This window comes from Indicator indicator, chromosome 33 (genome assembly GCF_027791375.1).
Source record: "Indicator indicator isolate 239-I01 chromosome 33, UM_Iind_1.1, whole genome shotgun sequence".
NCBI lineage: Eukaryota > Metazoa > Chordata > Aves > Piciformes > Indicatoridae > Indicator > Indicator indicator.
Genome location: NC_072042.1, coordinates 7,178,552 through 7,198,778, shown reverse-complemented (window position 1 = coordinate 7,198,778; position 20,227 = coordinate 7,178,552). Strand labels below are relative to the sequence as shown.

The window sequence follows — 20,227 nt, the reverse complement described above, 5'->3', positions numbered from 1 at the left end:
GAATTAAATAAAAGGTTGGAGTTGTGAGGGGCTGGTTTTCTGTGAACAGTGAAATGGGGGTGGGTCATACATCCGCCTCCCGCAGTCCCGGGGCTGGCCAGTAGGTGGCAGAGCAACCCCAGCAAAGGGGTTCCTGAGCCGCTCTCCGGGCTTGGGAAGGGGACCGGGCTGTGACCCCTCAGCCCCCGCATCGGCCGTGGGTGAAGGGGTCTTGGTGTGCGGGGACTGGAGCGAGAGGCGTGGGCACCCATGGTGTCCTCTCGTGGCAAATCAGTCTCGCAGAGCACAGCTGAGGCTTTTTGGCCCCTTTTTTTTGCCCTCAGCCTCATGGAGGGATGAGCTCAGTGCCCCGGGGACTCTGAGCGACCTGGGTTGCTGGAAGATGTCCCTGCCCGTGGCAGGAGGGTTGGAACTTGATGGCCTTGTCCCTTCCAACCCAAATCAGTCTGTGATTCTGTGTGCCCAGCCACAGATACCTGCTGTAGGGCATCCACGCTCCCTCATCCGCTGGGAAGAGCAAATAACCAGGGAATGGGACACCAAAAAGTCCAGCTCCTCGGACCTGCAGTGCCCGAGACGAGGTGCAGGGATGTGTGGCTTCAGAGGTCCCCTCCAAAGGGACAAAGAACACCCTGGGAAGAGGGCTTCAGGAATCACTCTCTGCCCAAAGAGGGACTGGAGCAGGGTGAAAGTGGCCTCCAGTTCAACCAGTGGTAGGGGTAGGCTGGGCTTAACCCCAAGACATCCCTATGAGGTGGGTGCTGGGGTGTCAGGGTAAAGGGGGTACTGAGGTGCTGGGGTGCAGTGAGGGGCAAGGTGCCGGAGCAAAGCGGGTGCTGGGGTGGGGTAGATGCAGGGGTAAGGTGGGTGCTGAGGTGCCTGGGTGAGGTGTGTGCCGGGGCAAGGCTGGGGGGTGCCAGTCCAGCAACACCCCGGAGCTTTTCCCTTCCTCAGTCTGCTTCATCCCGGGACCCCGCACTCCCCCAGCTGCCGGTGCCCGCATCAGGGGTGCCAGGACGGGGGCCCGGGGCCTCTTCGCCTTTAACGGGTGAGCGGGCGGGGCCACCCACGTGACGGCGGCGGGAAGCGGGGGAGGGTGCGAGCGAGGGGGCGGGGCCGGGGAGAAACCGCCCGGTACCGAGCGGAGCTCCGGGGCTGGGCATGGGGCGCTGAGCTGGGCCTCCGGCACGCCGGGATTCTCCCGGTGCGCTCCAAGTGCGGAATTGGTACCACCCCCCGGTGCCACCCGCACCATGCCCGAGCAGCTCAGCGTGGCCGAGTTCTTGGCCGTCACCGGTGAAGACCTCAGCTCCCCGGCCTCCGTCTTCGCCTCCAAGATGCAAAAGTGCCGGGGGGCGGTGGGGGCTCTGGAGGAGGTGAGAGGGGCTGGAGTGGGGGGATCGCGTTGGGCTCCCACCCTCGGAACACCCCGCACCCCGGGGCAGCAGCTCCTGGCATCCACAGGTGCTGCTCCAACGCCCCGCGGGGGGCACGTCCCTTTCTTGGGTTCCTGTTTATTGAGGTCCCGCCTTCATACCGAGACCCCTGGGAAGGGGGCTTGTGCCGATGGTCACCCTAATGTGGGTACTCTGGGACACTCGGGCTGGCTGTATGCATCTCAATGGCCTCAGTTTGAACTTTTGGAGGGCATGGCTGCAGAAATGACAAAACTCCTTTTTAAAGATTCAGTCTCCATCTCCAGGTGCCAGCTTGGAGCCATTAGGGGTTAGGGCATCTCTCTAGGGCTGGCCATGGAATCCCAGCTGGTGCCAGGACGTCCCTGGTGGTGTCAGAGCATTCCCCCCCCAGGGCCGAAGGACCTCCCTGGGGCCTAGCATCAGGGCCTTAAGTGATGAATTCTTAGGCTGCACCCAGCCCTGATGTGATGTAGAGACCCTGGTGGTGGTAGAGCCCCGGGAGAGGGTGGGGGGGAGTCGCACCGCGGGGGTCCCCCCCCAAGCCAGGGCAGTGGTTTTTAGCAGTATTTTTCAGCCTCCCCTCAAGATCCCCAGCAGCATGCACAGGAAGGGCAGAGGTGGGGAGGATCTCCTGCCTGGAATAAAGGCGGTTCCCAGCTGGTCCTGCGGCGCTGCTGGCTCCTCCTGGGGCAGGAATAGCTTTGAAGGGCAGCCAGGGCTGGCGGGGACATGGGGCCCCAGGTGCCAGGAGCCCCCAGCTGGGTGTCCTTGGGCTGGAAACTGGGGAAACACCATGGAGTGTCCTGCTCCCCACCATCATCTGTTGGGCACTGCCATGGCTCTGCCACTCAGCTGGGCAGAGGGAGGCAGCTCCAGCCAGGAAGCAGCAGCAAGAATTTTGTTTGGCTGCTTGGAGAAGCTGCAGGTAAAGGGGGTGGGGGGAGAGGCATTCCCCAGAAATGGGGGAGTGGGAAGTGTCTGTGTGGGGTTTGCTTAGTGAAGCTGTGGAGTGTCACTGCAAGCTGGCAGTTGTGACCACTGTCATGTGTGCCTTGGGGGGCATGGGGCTGAGTCCCCCCATCCTACCAGAGGTTGCAGGGAGCCCTCAGTGGGGAGCAAACTGCTGCCAGGCCTTTGGCACTCCTTGCATGAGGGGAAGAGAGAAAGGCACCCAAAGCAGTCCCAGCCCCACACCTCCCCAATGATGGGCGTAGGACTGATGTGGGGGGAGTGGGCTGAGGGCCAGAGGTTGGTGCTTGCATGCTGCTGTTGGCTGGAGCCACTGTGTGCCTCAGTTTCCCTCCTGGGATTCATAGAATCATGGAATTTTTGGGTTGGAAAAGCCCCCTAAGATTGAGTTCAACCTTCAGCCCAACAACACCATGGCCACGTCCCAAAATGCCATAGCCACACATCGTGATTACCTTCAGAGCAGAGGACTCCACAGCTCCCTGGGCAGAGGGCTGTCCCCTGTCCCCTCCTGGGGCTCCTGTGGCTCGGAGGTCCCTGGAGCTGCTGGCAGAACCTGATGTCCCTGGAGTGAGTTGGAAGGTTGGATCCAGCCCTTGGGGGTTAGGGCTGGGTGTTGTGTGCATGTCACTGGACACCTCTGGGCCAGGGCAGGGTGACCTGATAGAGCCTGCTGACACATTTGGTGGCAGAGTTGGCACCCAGGCTCCCAGATCACCCCATCACTGGCCCAGTAACCCCGGGTCCCTGCTATGTGCTGCCCTTTGTACCCAGGGCAGTGCCACATGCTGATCCCAGCCTGGCATTGCTGCCAGTCCAGCCCCTGGTACCCACGGTGGATCCTTCCCTGGGTGGCACGAGCTGGTGGCAGGGGGGAGGCAGAAGAATGACCTCCATTGAGCATCCTGCTGGGGTGGTGCTCGGGAGCCCCAGGCTGTGAGCCTGGGTGGCTGCTGAGCAGGTGGAGATCTGTCCTTTCCTCCATGCCCGCGGGGTACCCCTTGTGCTCCTGTCACTGCTGTGCCAAGGTCCTCAGCTCCCCCTGAGTGGTCCCGGAGCTGGGCTGGGGGTGATGGGTGCTGCAGGGGCTCCAAGACATTCCTGTCCCCTGCTCTTCAGGGCTGTCCCCATGCCCCTCCCTGGGCAGCCTGTGCCAATCCCTGACCACTCTTGCAGCACAGAAATTGTTCCTCATGTCCAACCTAACCCTCCCCAGCCCAATTCCAGGCCATTTCCACTCCTCCTATCACCTGAGACTAGGCAGAAGAGCCCAACCCTCACCTGACTCCAGCCTCCCTCAGGGAGCTGTAGAGAGCAATGTCTCTCCTCAGCCTCCTTTTCTCCAGGCTGAACGACCCCTGGTCCCTCAGCCCCTCCTCACCAGCCCTGTTTTCCAGACCCTTCCCCAGCTTCGATGCATCGCAAGACCCATCCGGGTGGGGGGGTCTGGCTCTTTCCTTGACCCTGGTCCCCTGCCAGCCGGCTCGTCCTGGCCAAAACTGGTCCCCAGCCTCTCGTCCAATGAGGAGGGCTTTGGAGAGTGGCACCGAAGCCAGGCTGACCCCGCAGCCAGGAAATCAGCCCCAAACCCTTCGGGGAGAGCCTTAGAGAGCCGCAGAGCTTCTCCATTGTAGCTGCCAGGTGGGCTCCTCCCTGCCCCTCTGCCGCTCACACCCTCCGAATATTTGCAGCCTGTTCTCACGCCTCTGGTACCTGCAGCCAAGCCTTCCTTAACCCTTTCCTGATGGCTGCAGCCGATGTGTCTTTGGCTCTGATGCCCTGCGGGCAGTGCCACAGGTGGCTTGATGTTGGCATGGTCTTGGGTTGGCCTTGGATTGGCACTGGATTAGTCTTGGGTTCAGTTTGTCCTGGTCCTTGGTGTGGGTGAGTAGGGGCAGCCTGAGCAGGGAGGGATGGAGGGACCAGCCTGGGGATGGGAAGTGCTTTGAGTCCGTGCAGGATGCAGCTGCTGGGGGCTGTGGGGAGCTCCACAGTGCTGGGAGCCACCACCAAGATCCTGTGTGAGCTGGCAGGGGACAGGAGGTGTTTGTGGACAGCTGTTTGTGGGGTTTCTGTGATTTAGGTCCCTGTTGGATGTCGGTGGAAGGTGGATCCTGTTTCTGGCTCTGCTCTGGACCCCTGCATGGAGCTGGGCAGGTCCCTCCCAGCACTCCTGGCCTCAAGCCATGGGGATATGTGCTGGGGTGCTGGGGACAGGCTGTTGTGTCCATGCTCGTGGTGCTTCATCAAACAGCCCTGTGAGAGCCAAGGAGGCATTTTCCATGGCTGCTGGAAGGTGCTGGGATCTGAAGCGGCATTGGGTGTGCTGGCCAAGCCCCTCACCCCCTGCCACCCGTCAGATCCAGGCTTCGTGAGCAGCCGTAGCTCTGCCTGGCAGCCACAGCCATGGGGACCATGGGCCTGGCAGGGTCCAGGCTGGACGTTGAGCTTCTGGTGTCTTCGGGATGCCTGCAGCTCCTTTCCCAGCCCTGAGAGCTTGGCTGCTGCCCAGCACATCTGCAGGGTAGAGCAGCCTCCCCCCGGGGCAGCTGGGCTGGGGGAGCTGCGGCCGCGCTTGGCACCGCCCCTGAGCGCCGCTTGTGTTCTGTCCTTGCCTTTGCAGAGCCTGGACGGGGACCAAGCCGTGCTCCAGAGGATCAGGAAATATGTGAAAGCCATTCACAGCTCTGGGCTCAGTGAGTTCTGCTCCCAGAGACCATCCCCAGGTCACCAGGGTCTGTGATGGCCCCGTCCACCGCCAGTGCTGGTCCTGAGCAGTGAGGTGGCCATGGGTGCTGGCCACCCTGAGGGGATGTGTGTGATTGCTTGCTGCCAGCCAGCCTGGCAACATGGTAGGGTGCCCTAAAACATCTTAAAAAGATGTAAAAAGGGAAACTGGGAAATTCTGGAAGGTTGTTTGCAGCACTTTCCTGCCCTAGAAGCAGGATCAGCCCAGCTCTGCCATGGCAGGGTGAGGATATGGGTGCTGGGGGTCCTCATGATGTGGCCACCTCCAGGGACAGGATGCTGCAGGGTCACCCTGTGTCCCTCACTGGTGTCTCTCTGCACAGCCCATGTAGAGAACGAGGAGCAGTACAGTGAGGCCCTGGAAACCTTTGGCAACAGCCACCTGTCCCAGAATAACCATGAGCTCTCCACAGGCTTCCTCAACCTGGCAGTCTTCACCCGTGAGGTCACTGCACTCTTCAAGAACCTGGTGAGCTGCTAGGACTGGGGAGGCGCTAACCCCCTGGGGTGGGATCCTGGGGTTCATGGTGCCTCCAGTGCAGCCTCAGCTGTTCTCTGATTCTGGCTGTTGCCAAGCCAGGAAAAATCTCTGTGATCCATCAGGATTTGGAAAAACCGCCTAGTGTGCAGCCCCCCTGCCAGCAGCGGTCCCCAGCTCCCAGCCTGGACTGAGGGACATGGTCCCAGTGCTCCCAGTCTGCGCAGATCCCTGGTTGCTGGAACTGCAGCCCCTTCCCCGCTCTGCTGGGACTCCATGGGAGGCTGGGGCTGCTGTTTGCTTTCCCTTTCTTTCTTCCTGCCTTTCTTCTCACATAGTTCCCTCTCTCATCTCGCTTGCCAAGAAGTAAATCAAAGCCACTTGGAGCTGTATGGTGGGGCCTTGGGGAACCCTGGAAGTGGGCAGAGGTGGCTACTAGCCCTGCCAGCAGCACTTTCTCTCCCCTGGGAATGGCTCTGAAGAAGGAATTACTTCCCATGGGGAGCTGGATCCATGCACACCCAGTGGTGAAGCTCTCTGGTGGGGTGCTGTGCTGCTGGTCCCCTTCAGATCTTCCCTCCCCCCCAGCAAGGGATTTTTTTGGCTGCTTTTTTTTTTTTGGCTGCTTAAGAGATTTGTTTCTGCTGCCCCTCCCCCAGCAAGAATTCCAGATTTCGGCGTCTTCCTCTCTCATTTACCCCAGCCTGGGCCTCCCTGCTCCTCCCCTTCCCCATGTCCCTGCCTGGCTGGACCCCTGTGCTCTGGGGGGAGTCAGGCTGTTTCCCCACCTCCCACCCTGCATAGTGCTGGTGGGAGCAGCCACCACTGCTAGCATGTTCAGAGCAGGGGGAGGTGCCAGGACCCTTGGCTGGATCCAAAAAGTCAGGTTCCTGCTCGCCACAGCTGTCAGAATTGGGGTGCCCTGCCCCTGCTGTGACTAATGGAAGGGGGATGCCTTGTCCCCTCTCATTTGGGGCTGGTTCTGTGCCCCAGAGCTGGGTTCCTCCCCAGAACCAAAACCCTCAAGAGCTTCTGGAAGAAATGTGGGTGCACAGAGAGGTCCCACCTGGGTGCTGGAGCTGCACTCACAGCACTGTGTGGGCTGCTGCCCCATGGGTGCATGGAGGGACACTGGGACCGTCCCCCCCACAGTCCCCTGCATGGCACCAGTGGGAATGGTGGTTGCCATCCCCAGACCCCAGGAAAGGGGAACATTTTGGGAAGCCCTTTTGACACTGGGGGGCTCTTTGCCATGGAGGGGCTGGTGGCATCACCAGGTGCTGTGCCATGGTGGGATGGGGATGGGGGTGGCGATGGAGTGGAACAGCTTTGTTTTGGCAGCCATAGTGCCAGTGTGGTTTGTGGGAAGGGCCCCACGTCAGACATCTTGCAGCCAGCTCCAACAAGCCCCAGCCTGCCCTGAGCCTGGATCCACTCCTGCTTTCAGCCTCTTTAACCCTTCCTTGGGCAGTGAGGAAGCTGGGGGAGGAAGCTGGCAGTGGGAAGGAGCTGGGTCTCCAGCTCCTCAACCTGCCCATGGTGGGGATCTCCTTGGGATAATCCCACCTGTACCCTTTGCAGGTGCAGAACCTCAACAACATTGTCTCTTTCCCCCTGGACAGCCTGCTGAAGGGACAGCTGAAGGATGGCCGCCTGGTGAGTCCCCTTCATCTGTGTCCCCAAGGCTGCAGGGCACCCATTTGGCGTTACCCCTGTAAAAAGCTCTGCTCATGCCTGGGGCCAGGAGAAGGAAGGAACAAATGTCTGGGGCTGGAAGGGACTGGAGCAAGGCTGCCTAGGGATGTGCTTGTGGCCCCATCCCTGGACACATCCAAGATCAGGCTCGGTGTGGCCCTGGGCAGCCTGATCCAGCTGGAGGTGTCCCTGCTGGACAAGATGCCCTTGCAGGGTCCCTTCCTTCAGCTGTAGGATGCTCCTTTGGTGCCCCCAGGCCTTTCACCTTCCCTGACTTCTGCTGTCCCCTCTCTGCTTTTGTCACAGGAATCCAAGAAGCAGCTCGAAAGGGCCTGGAAGGATTATGAGACCAAAGTGTAAGGAGCCTGCTGCCTCCAGCAATGCCCTAGTCCCAGTCCACACAGAGCTGGTTTGTCCCTGGGCTGCAGCTGGGCACCTGTCAATGCCACTTTGCCATCAGGATGGCTCCATCCCTGCCCAGCTGCAGGGACTGGAGATGTTGTTCCTTATGCAATCCCCACCACAGCCTGCCCCCATGGGACATCTCCTGGGGTAGGGTTGTCCCCAGTCTGCCACCATCCTATCCCATCCCTTAGGGGGAAGATGGAGAAGGAGCGAGGCCGCGGGGCTGGGGTCAGCCAGGCGGAGACAGAGGCAGCCGAGGACGTGCAGAGGGAGAGGAGACTTCTGCAGCTCCACATGTGTGAGGTGGGGGCTGTGCTGGGGACAGGGCGGGACACAGGGAACTGCTCTGCTCAGAGCTGCATGGGGACAGCAGCCCTGTCCCTATCCCCACCACCAGGGCAGCCCTGCATGGGTGCAGTGTGGGACCCTTGGCTGTCCCCATCCCATTTGGTCCCTCCGTGGCCCTGGCTCAGGGACCTCCACATGGGGAGACGTTGCGGTCCTTGTGGGATGCAGCAGTGAATGGCACCTGTGAGTTACCCTGCAGTTAGGCACCCACATCCTCCCAGCCCCACTCCTACCCCTCCTCTGCCAAGCCAGACGCTGGCATCTGGGGCTAAAAGGAAGCGTTTTGGTTAACAGCCTCAAGCCTGACCGTGGCTCAGGGCAGGAGGAGGCTGGGGCCATGGAGCTGGGCATAGGGTCATGACACTGGGCCGTGGCCAAATGAGTCACTGCCTCATCACAGCAGCTCTGTGGAGCATGGAGCAGCACCTGGGGTGGCTGCGAGCTCCAGGGCCTGGCGTGCACTGGAGCTGCTCTGCTTTCCCAGGGAGCCTGCCTGCAGCTGGGGGTGGGGGCAGCTCTCCTCTGGCGCTGGCTGGGGCTGGGGTGGGTGTGTTGTGTGTGGGTTCATCAGCGGATGCTGTTTGCTTCTTTCTGGGGTGGTTGCATCTTCCCATCATGGGCCAGTTTGCATCCCCAGCAGCCATGGGGTTGTAGGTGGATCTGGACCCAGGTGCTGCTGGGGGCATCCTGGTCTCAGCCACTGCTGGTCAAGACCTTCCCCAGCCCAGGAGAACCCTCCCTGGGCAGGGGGCTCCATGCTGGAGGCTCTGTCCTGCCAAGGTCCTTCTCCACCATGGAAAGTCCCTGGACTTCAGGGCTGCCTTCCCCTCCTGCTCCAAACTACTCCCCAGCTGCAGAGGAGCTCACAGGGGTCAAATCTCTTCCTCGTCCTCGTTTTTGTGGGGTCTCTGCTTCCTGCAGCTGATGGATGGGTTTGATGCATCAAGCCAAAGTTCCCTGTCTCAGGCGACTCCTCCTTGCAGGGCTCCAGGGCCGGTGCACCGCTGGCTGCCTCGGGGGCCGATCTTGGCTGCGCCGAGGTCAGGGCTCCACAGGCACTGCGGCTGCTGGGACTCATTTCTCTCTCCTCGTGAGCTGCTTTGGCTTTTGGTTGTTTATTAACTCCAGAAGTAATGAGCAGCAGGAGAAGCCTGCTCAGCTGGAAACCCCGGGGGCCTGCCTTGGTCCTTGAACTTTTCAGGGCTTGGAGGACTTCCAGAGCCAGGTTTTCAGAGGGTGGTCTCCAGCGAGCTGCCTGCAAATCACAGCATCGTGACTTGACTTCCTGAAACCCAGCCAGCCTTAACCCTTCCCCCTGTGCAGGGAAGGGAGATGAGGGCTGGGCAAGTTCCTGCTTTTCCATCCAGGATGTCTTCAGCTGGTCCTCATCTCTGTCACTTAGCTGAGTGTCTTCTCTTCTTCCAGTACCTGCTGAAAGCCAGCGAGTCTCAGATGAAGCAGGGCCCAGATTTCCTCCAGAGCCTCATCAAGTTTTTCCATGCTCAGCACAAGTAGGTTGCCACCTGGGTCACAGTGCTTCATCCCTGGAGTCTGTCAGCAGCCCTGGGACATCCCACAAGGGTCTGGGGGCACTTATCCCATCCTGGCTCCGTGAAGCTGTTGATGAAGATGCTGGGCAGAGCCTATCATGCTTTGCTTGAAAGCAGGGAGCTGAAACCTGCTTTGTTGGCTGCAGGATCTGCAGACGTGGCTGTGAGGGCTGGGGGGAGGGTGGTGGCTCGGGACGGGTCCCGTGATTGGGTTCTGGGTAGATTTCCAGGGATGAATTCAGCTGAGTGGCTGCACCAGGAGCCCATGGGGCTTGTGAGGAGGGTGTTTGGAGCAAGGGTTCACAGCCCCTTGCCTTTCCCTTGCTCCGTGGGGCTGGAAAATGCAGCCTGTGGGGGTCGTGTGGTTGCTTCCAGCTCCTGAGTGGGGAAACTGAGGCAGGGGTGGGGCAGTTGTGTTGGCTGAGAGCATGTCCTCAGCTGGGACTGTGAGCCAGAGGCCCCCAGGATCTGGCCTCCTGCAGGGCTGGTCCCCAGTGAGCTTGGATTGAACAAGAGGACAATCCTGAATCTAAACCCACTCCACATGTTGTGGGCATCAGACCCCATGGCCTGGCCTTGTTCTCTGGTGGGGTCTCTCCAGCTTCCAGTAGCAGGGAAACCATGAAGCAAGAGCAGCTTCCCAGGGGGGTTGCTATGTTCTTCTTTGCTCTAACCCCCCTCTTTTTTCCCCTCCATCCTCCCCATCTGCATCTCAATCACATGAAAAAAATATTCAGTTTCTTCCAAGATGGGTGGAAGGCTGCCCAGAACCTCTCCCCCTTTATCGAGAAGCTGGCCATGTCCCTCCACGCAGTAAGTCCCACATCTGCCATCCACCACCACTCCAGAATGTCCCCTGAGATGCCCCCCAAGAATGCAGCACTAAGGGCAGCTCCCTCCCTTTCCAGCTCCACCAATCCCAAGAGGAGGAGGTGAAGCAGCTCACCCAGACCCGGGATTCCCTCCGCAGCATTCTCCAGCTGGAGAACAAGGAGGTGAGAGCCTGGGATGGGCATGGGAGAGCTGAGAGGGTGCTAAGGAAGGGGTGAGTGCCCTGGGGTTAGCTTGGGGATAGGGAACAGCAGTATAAAAGGGAGCTGGGGACCAAAGGGGACATCTGTGGGAGCAGAGCAGGAGACATGGGAGATGCAGGAGGGGATGAGGGTCTCTTGGAATCCTGGTGGACACTGCCACTCATGTAAGGATGAGGTCATGTGGGGCAGCAGCCAGCCCTGCACCTCTCACCGAGCTTTTTAATGTTTCTTTTACCCCTGGTGAGCTCAGGAAAACCTGAGCAGGAAGAACTCTGGCAGTGGCTACAGCATCCACCAGCACCAGGGGAACAAGCAGCACGGCACTGAGAAGTCTGGGTTCCTGTACAAGAAGAGCGATGGGTAAGGATGGGCCCTGCCCAGGGAGCTGCCAGCCCCCACCCCTGCTGCTGTGGGCTGAGGGCACCATGCTCCTGGGTTCCAGAGCTGGGGCACCCTGAGCTGGAACTGTTTGGGTGAGGGTTTGGGTTGGACAGGTCTTCAGGTGCAGTTGGTTCTGTTTGGTGCTAAGCATCCATCAGAGCTTGGAGAAAGGGATTTTTTTCCACGAGCTGGAGAAGACCTGGGAGGTGGTGGTCAGGAGGAAGTTGGGAGGTGGTGCAGGGGACCTTCCCCCCTGATGGTTTGGCATCATCAGCCCATTTCTTATGTGAAGGCCCTCAGCAGACTCTGATGTCCAGGATGCTTCTCCATTGGCTGGGTACAGTGGTTGCTGCTGTGTGGCTGTGGTGTCCTTGGATGAGGGTCTCCAGGGGCAGCTGCCCAGTGCCAAGTTCACCCTGAAGAGCTGTGAGCTGTGGCAGAGGGGAGAAGAAGAAATTCCTTGTTTGTTGGGTTTGGAGGGAGAAAGAATCATGATGGGATCACCTAGGGTGAAAAATAAAGTCCTCAGAGGCCTGAAGAGGTCTTCATCTTCTTAGTGAACCTCTAGGTGATAAGCACCACGTTCTGAGTGAGTGGTTATGCGCTGGCAAATCTGTGGTGCTGCTGCCCAGCATGACCAGTGGGCAGCCTTTTCTGCAGGACACTTCAGGCCTCTGCTGAGGGCTGCTGGGGTGGTTGGGAGGTGGATGGATGTGGGTGGTCAGCATTGGACAACATTTCCTGATGCCTCCTCTTCCTCCTGCTCCTCAGGCTCCGCAAAGTCTGGCAGAAGAGGAAGTGTGGGGTGAAGTATGGCTGCCTGACCATCTCCCACAGCACAGTGAGCAGCAGCCTGGGGCTGCAGCCCTGACCCTTCGCTGCACCCCTGGGGATTTTGGGTTTAGTTTGATCAAAGTAGTCACAAATCTGCCTCGCTTAAAATGCCATGGAATCATTTGGGTTGGAAGACACCTTTGAGATCATCCAGTCCAACTAACCATGGAGTCAGCTCTGCCAGGGCATGACCAACCCGTGGCCCTCAGCACCACATCTCCACAGCTTTGAAACCCCTGCAGGGGTGGGGGCTCCACCACTGCCCTGGGCAGCCTGGACCAGGCCTTGACAACCCTCAAGGGGCAGAAATTGTTCCTCATGTCCAACCTGAGCCTGCCCTGGGACAACCTGAGGTCATTTCCTCCTGTCCTATTGCTTGTTCCTTGGGAGAAGAGACCAAGCCCCGCCTGGCTCCAGCCTCCTCTCAGGGAGCTGCAGAGGGGGGTCCAGTGAGGTCTCCCCTCAGCCTCTTTTTCTCCAGGCTGAACATCCCCACTCCCACTGGGCAATTTCCAGCCACTCTGCCCCAGCCTGGAGCATTCTTGGGGTTGTTGTGCCCCAAGGGCAGGACCCAGCTCTCAGACTTGTGGAACCTCAGCCCATTGACCTCAGCCACGGATCCAAGCTGGCCTAAGGGTGCCTCCATCCTCTTGTGCCGATGATAGATGTGCTGAGCGGGGTCTCCTGTGTCTGGGTGTCAGAGGGAGGGGGCGAAGGGCTCGGGGCAGCCAGATGGCCCTGGAGGGACCCGACAGGACCGAAGGGGTGCGCGTGTGTGCTGGGGATATGCTGCCACCCGGTGGTGGAAGCCGCGAACTGCACCGGGGACAGAGGCCACCGCTCAGGGCTGTCCCTGAGCTTCCGTTCCGCTGCCAAGGGTCAGGGAAGGTCCCACTCGCCTGTTTGTCCCAGGAGGGACCACCTGGGGGGTGGCTGCTGCCCCACCGGAGTTGCTGTTGGGGGTGAGGCACGTCCCACCCCTTCCCCATCCCTTGACCAGCCACCTGCCCTCACACCATGCAGATCAACCGTCCCCCTGTCAAGCTGAACCTCCTCACCTGCCAGGTGCGGCCCCACGCCGAAGAGAAGAAGTGCTTTGACCTGGTGACCCGTGAGTGCCTGCAACAGGGTACTGGGGCTGGGGGGGTTCTTTGACCTGGGGGGGTATCAGAACTGTGGGCAGAAGCCTGTTCTCCTCCCCTGTTTGGAGGAGAACATCCCAGGCCATGGCACCTGGGCACCATTTGCCCTTTTATTCTGGCTCTGAGTGTCCTTTGCAGAGGAGTGGACCAACCTCTGCATGGAGAGCCAGCAAGCTAAAGACAAGAAGAGTCTGCAGCAGGGCTCTGGTGATGGAAGAGTGATGAGCAGTGATTTAATTGTAGCTTAAAAGGACCCCTTTGGACTAGTGTCAGCTCCTCCCATCTGTCCTGGACATCCCCAAATCCTTATCTTCACTCTCCCCTCTCCCCATCTCTGCAGACAACAGGACCTATCACTTCCAAGCAGAGGACGAGCAGGAGTGTCTTGTGTAAGTGCCACCACCCATCCCCACTCCTGCTCTATTTTCCCTGCCTTCCTCCTCCTGATGTGGGTCTTCCCTGTGCACAGGTGGGTCTCAGTGCTGCAGAACAGCAAGGACGAAGCCCTGAGCAATGCCTTCAAGGGGGACCCCAGTGGTGGGGCGGCATGCGGTGTGCAGGAGCTGACCAAGGTGGTGATCAGCGAGGTGAAGAACATGCCAGGAAACAAGCAGTGCTGTGACTGTGGGGCCCTGGGTAGGTTGGGGCCTGGGGGTTAGAGTCACAGAATGGTTTGGGTTGGAAGAGACCTTTCAGATCATCCAGTTCAAACCTTAACCCAGCACTGCCAGGGCACCACCAACCCATGGCCCTCAGCACCACATCGTGGACATTCTGTGACACTATGCTGATCCAGGCCAGGATGCTGGGGGCCTTCTTGGCTGCCTGGGCACTGCTGGCTCATGGTTGGCTGCTGTCTTCCAACCCCCCCCAGGCCCTTGTCTGCTGGGCAGTTTCCAGCCACTCTGCCCCTAGTCTGGGGGGGTTTTAGCCACTCTGTCCCTTCATGGGGTTGTTGTGACCCAAGATCAGGACCCAGCCCTTGGCCTTGCTAAACCTCAGCCAAATGATCCCTCTGTAGAGCCTCAAGACCCCTCTGCAGAGCCTTTAGGATTGCAGCATCCCATGGATGGTGATGCTGAGCCCCAGGTCACTCCTCACGCAGACCCCACATGGCTCTCCACCAACCTGGGCATCCTGACCTGCATCGAGTGCTCTGGGATTCACCGGGAGCTGGGTGTGCACTACTCCCGCATCCAGTCCCTCACCCTGGACGTCCTCAGCACCTCCGAGCTGCTGGTATGCTGCTCCCCAAGCCTGGAGATCTCATGGCTCCCAGAAATTGCCCTCTGCAGCTCCCAAGCCTCCTGGGACATGGAATTCATCCCACCTCCCACAACCCATCTGTGCCCACTTTGCTCCACTACTTGCAGCCTTGCCTCAGTTTCCCCAGCTGCACTTTGCAGATCCCAGTGTGGTCATCTGGGGGAGTGGGAGGGAATCTGACACAGCCACTGTGGGGTGGGTGAAGATGCTGGTGGCCCCCCAGGATTTGCTCCCTTTCCAAACAGACTTCCCCTGCCCTGAAAGAGCAACATCCCTGGGGGAGAGGTTGCTGTGGGAAGGCCCCAGGTGAATCCAGTGGATTGCTTCTCTCCAGGATGGGGCTGTGGCTGGGGCGGGGGCGGGTGTCTGCCAGCACCATCTCTTGCTGCAGCTGGCGGTCAGCGTCGGGAACAGTCGCTTCAATGAGATCATGGAGGCCACGCTGCCCACACAGGACTGCCCCAAGCCCTCGGCCAGCAGTGACATGTGAGTCAGGCACTGCCCAGGGGTGGGCTGGCAGGAGCAGGACAAGTGCCTGGTGCCTGATCTGTCCCTGTGTCACTGCCCGTCAGCTCTGAGACAGCCCAGGGATGGGGGCAGGGGCATCCTGGTGTCACTGCCTGGGTTTTGTGGGGATCTGCACCTTTTTTGGAGGTTACCCCCTGGTCCCGAGGCCTCAGGAGGAGGCAGGAGCCCAGGCTGGCTCTGACTATGGTGGGACAGGGTGGGTCTGGTCTCCATGCCCACCTGAGCTGATGCCATGGCATCCTTCCTGCAGGGCTGCCCGCAAGGAGTTCATTGTGGCCAAGTACATGGAGCGGCGCTACGTGCAGAGGGGGTCCCGCGAGGACCCTCACCGCCTCTGGGAGGCCATTCATGCCCGCGACCTCCTGGGCCTGCTCCAGGCCTTTGCAGAGGGTCATGACCTGGCCAAGCCGTTGTCCAGCCCTGAGGGCCAGGTGAGCCCCATATCACCACCCAGCTTCCTCTGCTGGCAGCGTGAAGGGACTTTCTCCTTTGGGTGTCCATGCTTAGAGCTTTCCTGACCTTTGGGTGGAGATGTGCCCTCGGGGTAGATGAAACACCCTTGGGTCCACCTCTTTCCCCTTCTGCTGGAGATGAGCACCCTGAGGTTCAGCTCTGCTTTGCCGTCCCACGTGCTGGCAGGACCTTGGCGAGCTGGCACTGCACATGGCCGTGCGCCATGCTGACAGATCCTCCCTTCCTCTGGTGGACTTCATCATCCAGAACGGGTGCGTGCCTGGGTGCCCAGGGTGTCCCCTGCCTGGGGGGCTGATGCCTGTGTGCTCCTGAGCCTTGAACCTTTCGCTGGTGGCCCTGGCAGGGGGACACTGGACCGGGCGGCGCAGGACGGGAACACAGCCCTGCACTACGGAGCTCTTTACAACCAGCCCAACTGCCTCAAACTGCTTCTGAAGGGCAAAGCTACCTTCACCACGGGTATGGGGCTGAGAGGAATATTTGGGGGCTCTCTGGTGGGAGCAGGGTGGTTTGAGGGTGTCACCTGCATCTGGCCCCTTGTGTCCCTTGAGCAGTGAATGCAGCAGGCGAGACGGCTTTGGATGTGGCACGGAGGCTCAAGCACAGCGAGTGTGAAGAGCTGGTAGGAGGGATGTAAGGGTGCAGGAGGTGCTTGGGGTGGGGAGAGGGGACCAAAGCTCTGGGAGAGGACTGGCATGAGGGTAGGGGACTCCTGAGACCTGTCCTTACCATGCTGAGGCCTCTCTGCCCTGCCCAATCCTGCAGTTGGAGCAGGCACAGGCAGGGAAGCTCTCCTTGCAGATCCACGTCGACTTCGACTGGGAGCCCCCTCAGGAGTTCCCCTATGATAGTGAGGACGAGCTGGAGGAGAAGGTACTTTGGGGTGATGATGACCCCAGGACAGTGTTGGGGGAGCAGCCTTTGGAGGGGGCAGGCCTGAACTGGGTGTGTGTCCCCAGGTGAGCCCCCTCCAGCGCTCCTTCAAGGGCACATCCCCATTGGCCACCAGCCCCCTGCCCACCTGCCCCCAGAGCCGCTGGAGCTGCATGGGGATGGACATCACCAACAAGACCTACGAGAGCATCCTGGTGCCCTCCCGCCCCATTCCCCGCCGGGCCTACAGCGAGGAGATCCCCCCCCCACTGCCCCTCAAGAACCCCACACGGGGTAACTCCCGTCCCAGAGCCAGCCACAGCCCCACTGGTGAGCCGGGGTTGGGGGTGGTCACCCATGGTGGGGCTGTCTGGACAATGGGTGATGGGGACGATTCTTTTAGGATGGGGACAGACTTCAGAGCAGGGCCTATTGTGCCAGGACAAGGGGGAATGGTCTGAACTGAAAGAGGAAGAGTCAGAGTGGAGAGAAGGGAGAAATGTTTGACATGGAGCATGGGGAGAGCCTGGCCCAGAGTGCCCAGGGAGGTGGGAGATGCCCCAGGGCTAGTATCATTGCAGGTCAGATTGTTTGTGGCTCTGAGCAGCCTGCTCTACCTGGGGATGTCTGTCCTGGGTGCAGGGGGTCGGACTGGATAGGCTCTTAAGGTCCCTTCCCAGCCACACCAGTCTGCAACTGTGATTCGATGACACCAGGTTGGGTTTGTTGTCCCCATAATGTGTCCTCCCCAGAGCGCCCAGAGCTCCCCCGGCAGGCATCAGAGCCTCAGTTCTCCAGTCCGGTGGAGGCTCCAGCACTCCGCAGCCTTCCCTCCACCCTGGACGCTCCCCTCGGCCCCCCAGCCGCTGGCGCCCGCAGCCCCCCCGAGAGCCGTCGGGCAGCATACTGGGAGACTCGCTCTGAGGCGGAGAGCGGCGGCGGCCGGCGCGGGGCGGAGCTGAGCCCCCCTCCCGGGCAGCCCCCGCCCGGCAGCACCGCCCCCGACATCCCCCCTGTCAAATTCGGGTAGGACCCCTCTGCAGCTCGGGGGTGCGGGGTGTTGGGGGGGTCATTGCATGGTGCTGGTGGCTTGAACCTGTGCTGGGTCCCCTCCAGGCATGGAGAACCCCAAATTGTCCTTGGGGGTTGTAAAGCAAAGGAGTTCCTAGCTTGATCTGGAGTCCCCAAAGGCGTTGGAGGACCCTGGGACACAGGAGGGCACAAGGGCAGTGTGTGGGGGGTGGTTGTGCCTGGAGAAGGTGGCACACAGTGTTTGAGGGTGACACCAACATTTCCTCTTCGGAGCCTGTGGTGGGATGGACTCGTTTGGGGCACGATGGGGCTGGGCACTTCTCCAGCTGCGGGTGGGACCCTAGGCCCTTGGGTGGTCCCATGGGGGAGCCCACTGAGACCTTGCAGAGAGGGGAAGGAGCCAGGAGAGAGGAGGTGACACTGTCCCCGATGTCCCCAGCAGCTCGGAGAGCACTCGCTCCTACCGGCGCATCAGCGGCGCCGTGAGCAAGGCAGGGCTGGCCCCACAGAGCCCTGCGGGCCCCGAGGACCCCGCCTTGAGCAAGGTGCCCCCCGTGCCCATGCCCAGGAGATTTGCTCCGGTAGGTGCCACCCTCAGGGGGTCTCAGATGGGCTGTGATGACAGGTCAGGGCCCACCCTCTGCATCCCCAAGCACTCTGTTTTCTTTTCCTGGGGTGGGCAGAGGGGTCAGGGCTGTAACATCCCTGCGCCCATCTGAGGGGTGGCCTGGGCAGGGTCTGTCACCCTCTGTGCACCCCTGTGCAGGCCAAGGGGAGGCAGAAGCGAGTGAAGGCAGTGGCTGACTGCAAGGGGGACAAGGCTCGGGAGCTGACGTTCTGCAAAGGGGAGGTGATCGTGGTGACGCGGGAGGAGGACGAGCAGAGCTGGGTGAGTGGCAGCCTGGCAGCGGCGCCTGCTGCGGTCCCAGCCCTGCTCCCTTCCCCCTGCCCAGTCCTCCTCTGGGTGTTCACGAGGGGCAGGGATGGATGCCCCATCTGGGAGTGCTCTGCTGTGTCACCATGGCTTTGCCTCTGAACCCCCTTGGGAATGGGAACGACCCCCTGACCTGCCCGTCTCTGCACCCCCAGGTTGGCTTCATCGAGGGTGACGGCTCCCGCACCGGGGTCTTCCCAGCCAGTTGTGTTCACCTCTTGCAGGACTGACTGGGTGGCAGTTGTCCTCCTGTCCCTGTCCCCTGGGCCGGGGCAGAGGCAGTTCCCCACTGGCCAGAGAGGGCCCAGCAGAATCAGAACAGGACGGATGTGCCCAGGACCATGTTGTGGGACCACTCAGCTGGGCTGGACACTGCCCTCCATGGGGGTTCAGAGATACTCCCCCGCCCGGGGGAACAGTCCATGGCTGTGGGGGCAGGGGACAGACACTGCCCTGCTGGGCTGAGCTTTCTGTGTCCCCTGGTCCTGCTTGCTCCCCTGTCCCTCCTGTGGGCTCTGCCCATCGACAGGGCTTGTGCCCTGTCTGCAAGGACTTGGGGAGGGGGCAGCTGCACTTGATGCCCTCCACCCTCCTTTACCAAGGAGGCATGGACCCCTCCTCCCTGTCTTGGGGAGAGCAGGGCTGGGGAGCAGCCAGGTACCCCCCCACTTTCTTCTCAACCCCAACTGTGAAGCCTTTGGGAGGGGCAGGGAAGAGGGAAGGGCTTTTAGGGACCTTGTGGTAGGGGCTGGAGGGTCTCTAGGGTCTCTAGGATCCCCATGCTCTGGTTGCTAGTGGGGTTTGGGGTTGCTCTGAAGCCTCCTCCTGGCTGGCAGTGAAATACCGTTCCTAGATCCAGGGGGTTTCAGGTGCCCGTACACAGCCCCTGCCACATGTCCCTGGCTGGGGTGGGTGCTGGATCACTGCCCTGGCCCTGGGGGTCTCCCCAAGGGGATTTTGCAGCTTTCTGTAGGACCAATGTATACCCCATGCTGGTCCCCACCCCTTCCAGCCCCCCAGCTGACCCTTCCCCTTTGTTGTTTGTGTGTCAAATGTTTCATCTCAAAAGTGACCTTTTGGGTTTTTTTAAAAGGTTTTCTGTCTCATTTCTAATAAAGCCACCAGGGTTGGAAGTGCCTGGGTGGGGGTGGGGGCACAGCATCTGCCCCAGGGGCTCCCAGTCCCCACCCTAGGTGATGCTGGTGGTGTAACCTGGAGGCACTGGGGTCTCTGTGACATGCTGGTACTCATCAGGGACATGACCCTAGGCTTTGGTGTGGGGGGATGGTGTTTAGGGGACCACTGTTCTGGAGGGTACTGTGTATGGGGTTGGGTGCACCAGGATGGGTTTTGGGCAACCGTGGGGAGCAAGGCTGGGGCATGAACATCCTCCCTGTGAGCCCAGATGAATCCAGCTCCAAGTAGTGTGCTCAACCTCCAGCCACTCCTTGTGGCCACTCCAGAGTGGCACACTGGCTGCCATCTACCCATCCCAACCATCTGTGCCACTCAAGCCTAGGGACAGCACCTCCACCACGGTGCCCCCAACTGCTCCCCCATTCTGGGGAGCTGCTGGCACCCACCACAGGCTGGCATGTCATGTACTGACTGCTCCCAGTTGGCAGATACTGGTGTAGCCTTGGCATCTGCCAGGCTTGATGGGCTATGGGGGGAGGCTGGGGTGTCATTATCACCACAGCTTGGTTTGGAAGGAGCAGCCCTGTGCCCACAGGGCTCACATCAGGCTGTGCTGCCCCCCTTGGGACTGCCTGCCTGAGCCATTCCCGTGCCAAAGCCACATTCCTGCTGAGCCATGCCGGTGTCGAAGCCACGTCCCGAGCTTGCTCCATGCCAACCCCACCCCCCGGCAGGCAGCTCCCGGGCACACTGGCACCGCCGGGCTGCCCTGGGCCTGGGCCTGGCACAGAGGTGTCCCGGTGCCCCTCGGTAGGCGCCTCCCCCGGCTCCCGCCGCCGGTCCCGTCCCGGTGCTCTCGGCTATATTTAGCCCTGCCCTGCCTGGCACAGTTTGTAACTGGCCAGCACAGCTCCACCTTCTCTCTGCTTTCCCTTTCCTTCCTTCTCTTTCCCAGCCCGGACACCGCTTCACACCCAACCG

At 60.7% G+C, this 20,227-nt stretch overlaps 1 protein-coding gene across 1 annotated transcript; it reads left to right on the top strand.

Moving 5' to 3' along the window:
• The first annotated feature begins 1,253 nt into the window (after positions 1-1,253).
• On the top strand, positions 1,254-18,339 carry ASAP3 (ArfGAP with SH3 domain, ankyrin repeat and PH domain 3). Its single transcript, XM_054395345.1, has 26 exons — positions 1,254-1,376; positions 5,011-5,083; positions 5,459-5,604; positions 7,195-7,269; positions 7,615-7,664; positions 7,905-8,016; positions 9,487-9,572; positions 10,349-10,424; positions 10,520-10,606; positions 10,896-11,005; positions 11,798-11,867; positions 12,884-12,971; positions 13,343-13,391; positions 13,472-13,638; positions 14,108-14,241; positions 14,660-14,754; positions 15,047-15,227; positions 15,436-15,521; positions 15,614-15,729; positions 15,825-15,892; positions 16,036-16,143; positions 16,230-16,473; positions 16,896-17,169; positions 17,618-17,756; positions 17,942-18,064; positions 18,265-18,339. Exons 1-26 carry the CDS (start codon positions 1,254-1,256, stop codon positions 18,337-18,339), a joined length of 2,955 nt encoding a protein of 984 aa, XP_054251320.1.
• Positions 18,340-20,227: the final 1,888 nt, after the last annotated feature.

Excerpts from the sequence above, each read along its gene's own strand:
- ASAP3 (XM_054395345.1), top strand. The coding sequence starts at position 1,254 with ATGCCCGAGCAGCTCAGCGTGGCCGAGTTCTTGGCCGTCACCGGTGAA. Across the intron at positions 1,377-5,010 it reads CGGTGGGGGCTCTGGAGGAG|AGCCTGGACGGGGACCAAGC; the intron begins GTGAGAGGGGCT and ends TTGCCTTTGCAG. Across the intron at positions 9,573-10,348 it reads TTTTTCCATGCTCAGCACAA|TTTCTTCCAAGATGGGTGGA; the intron begins GTAGGTTGCCAC and ends AAAAATATTCAG.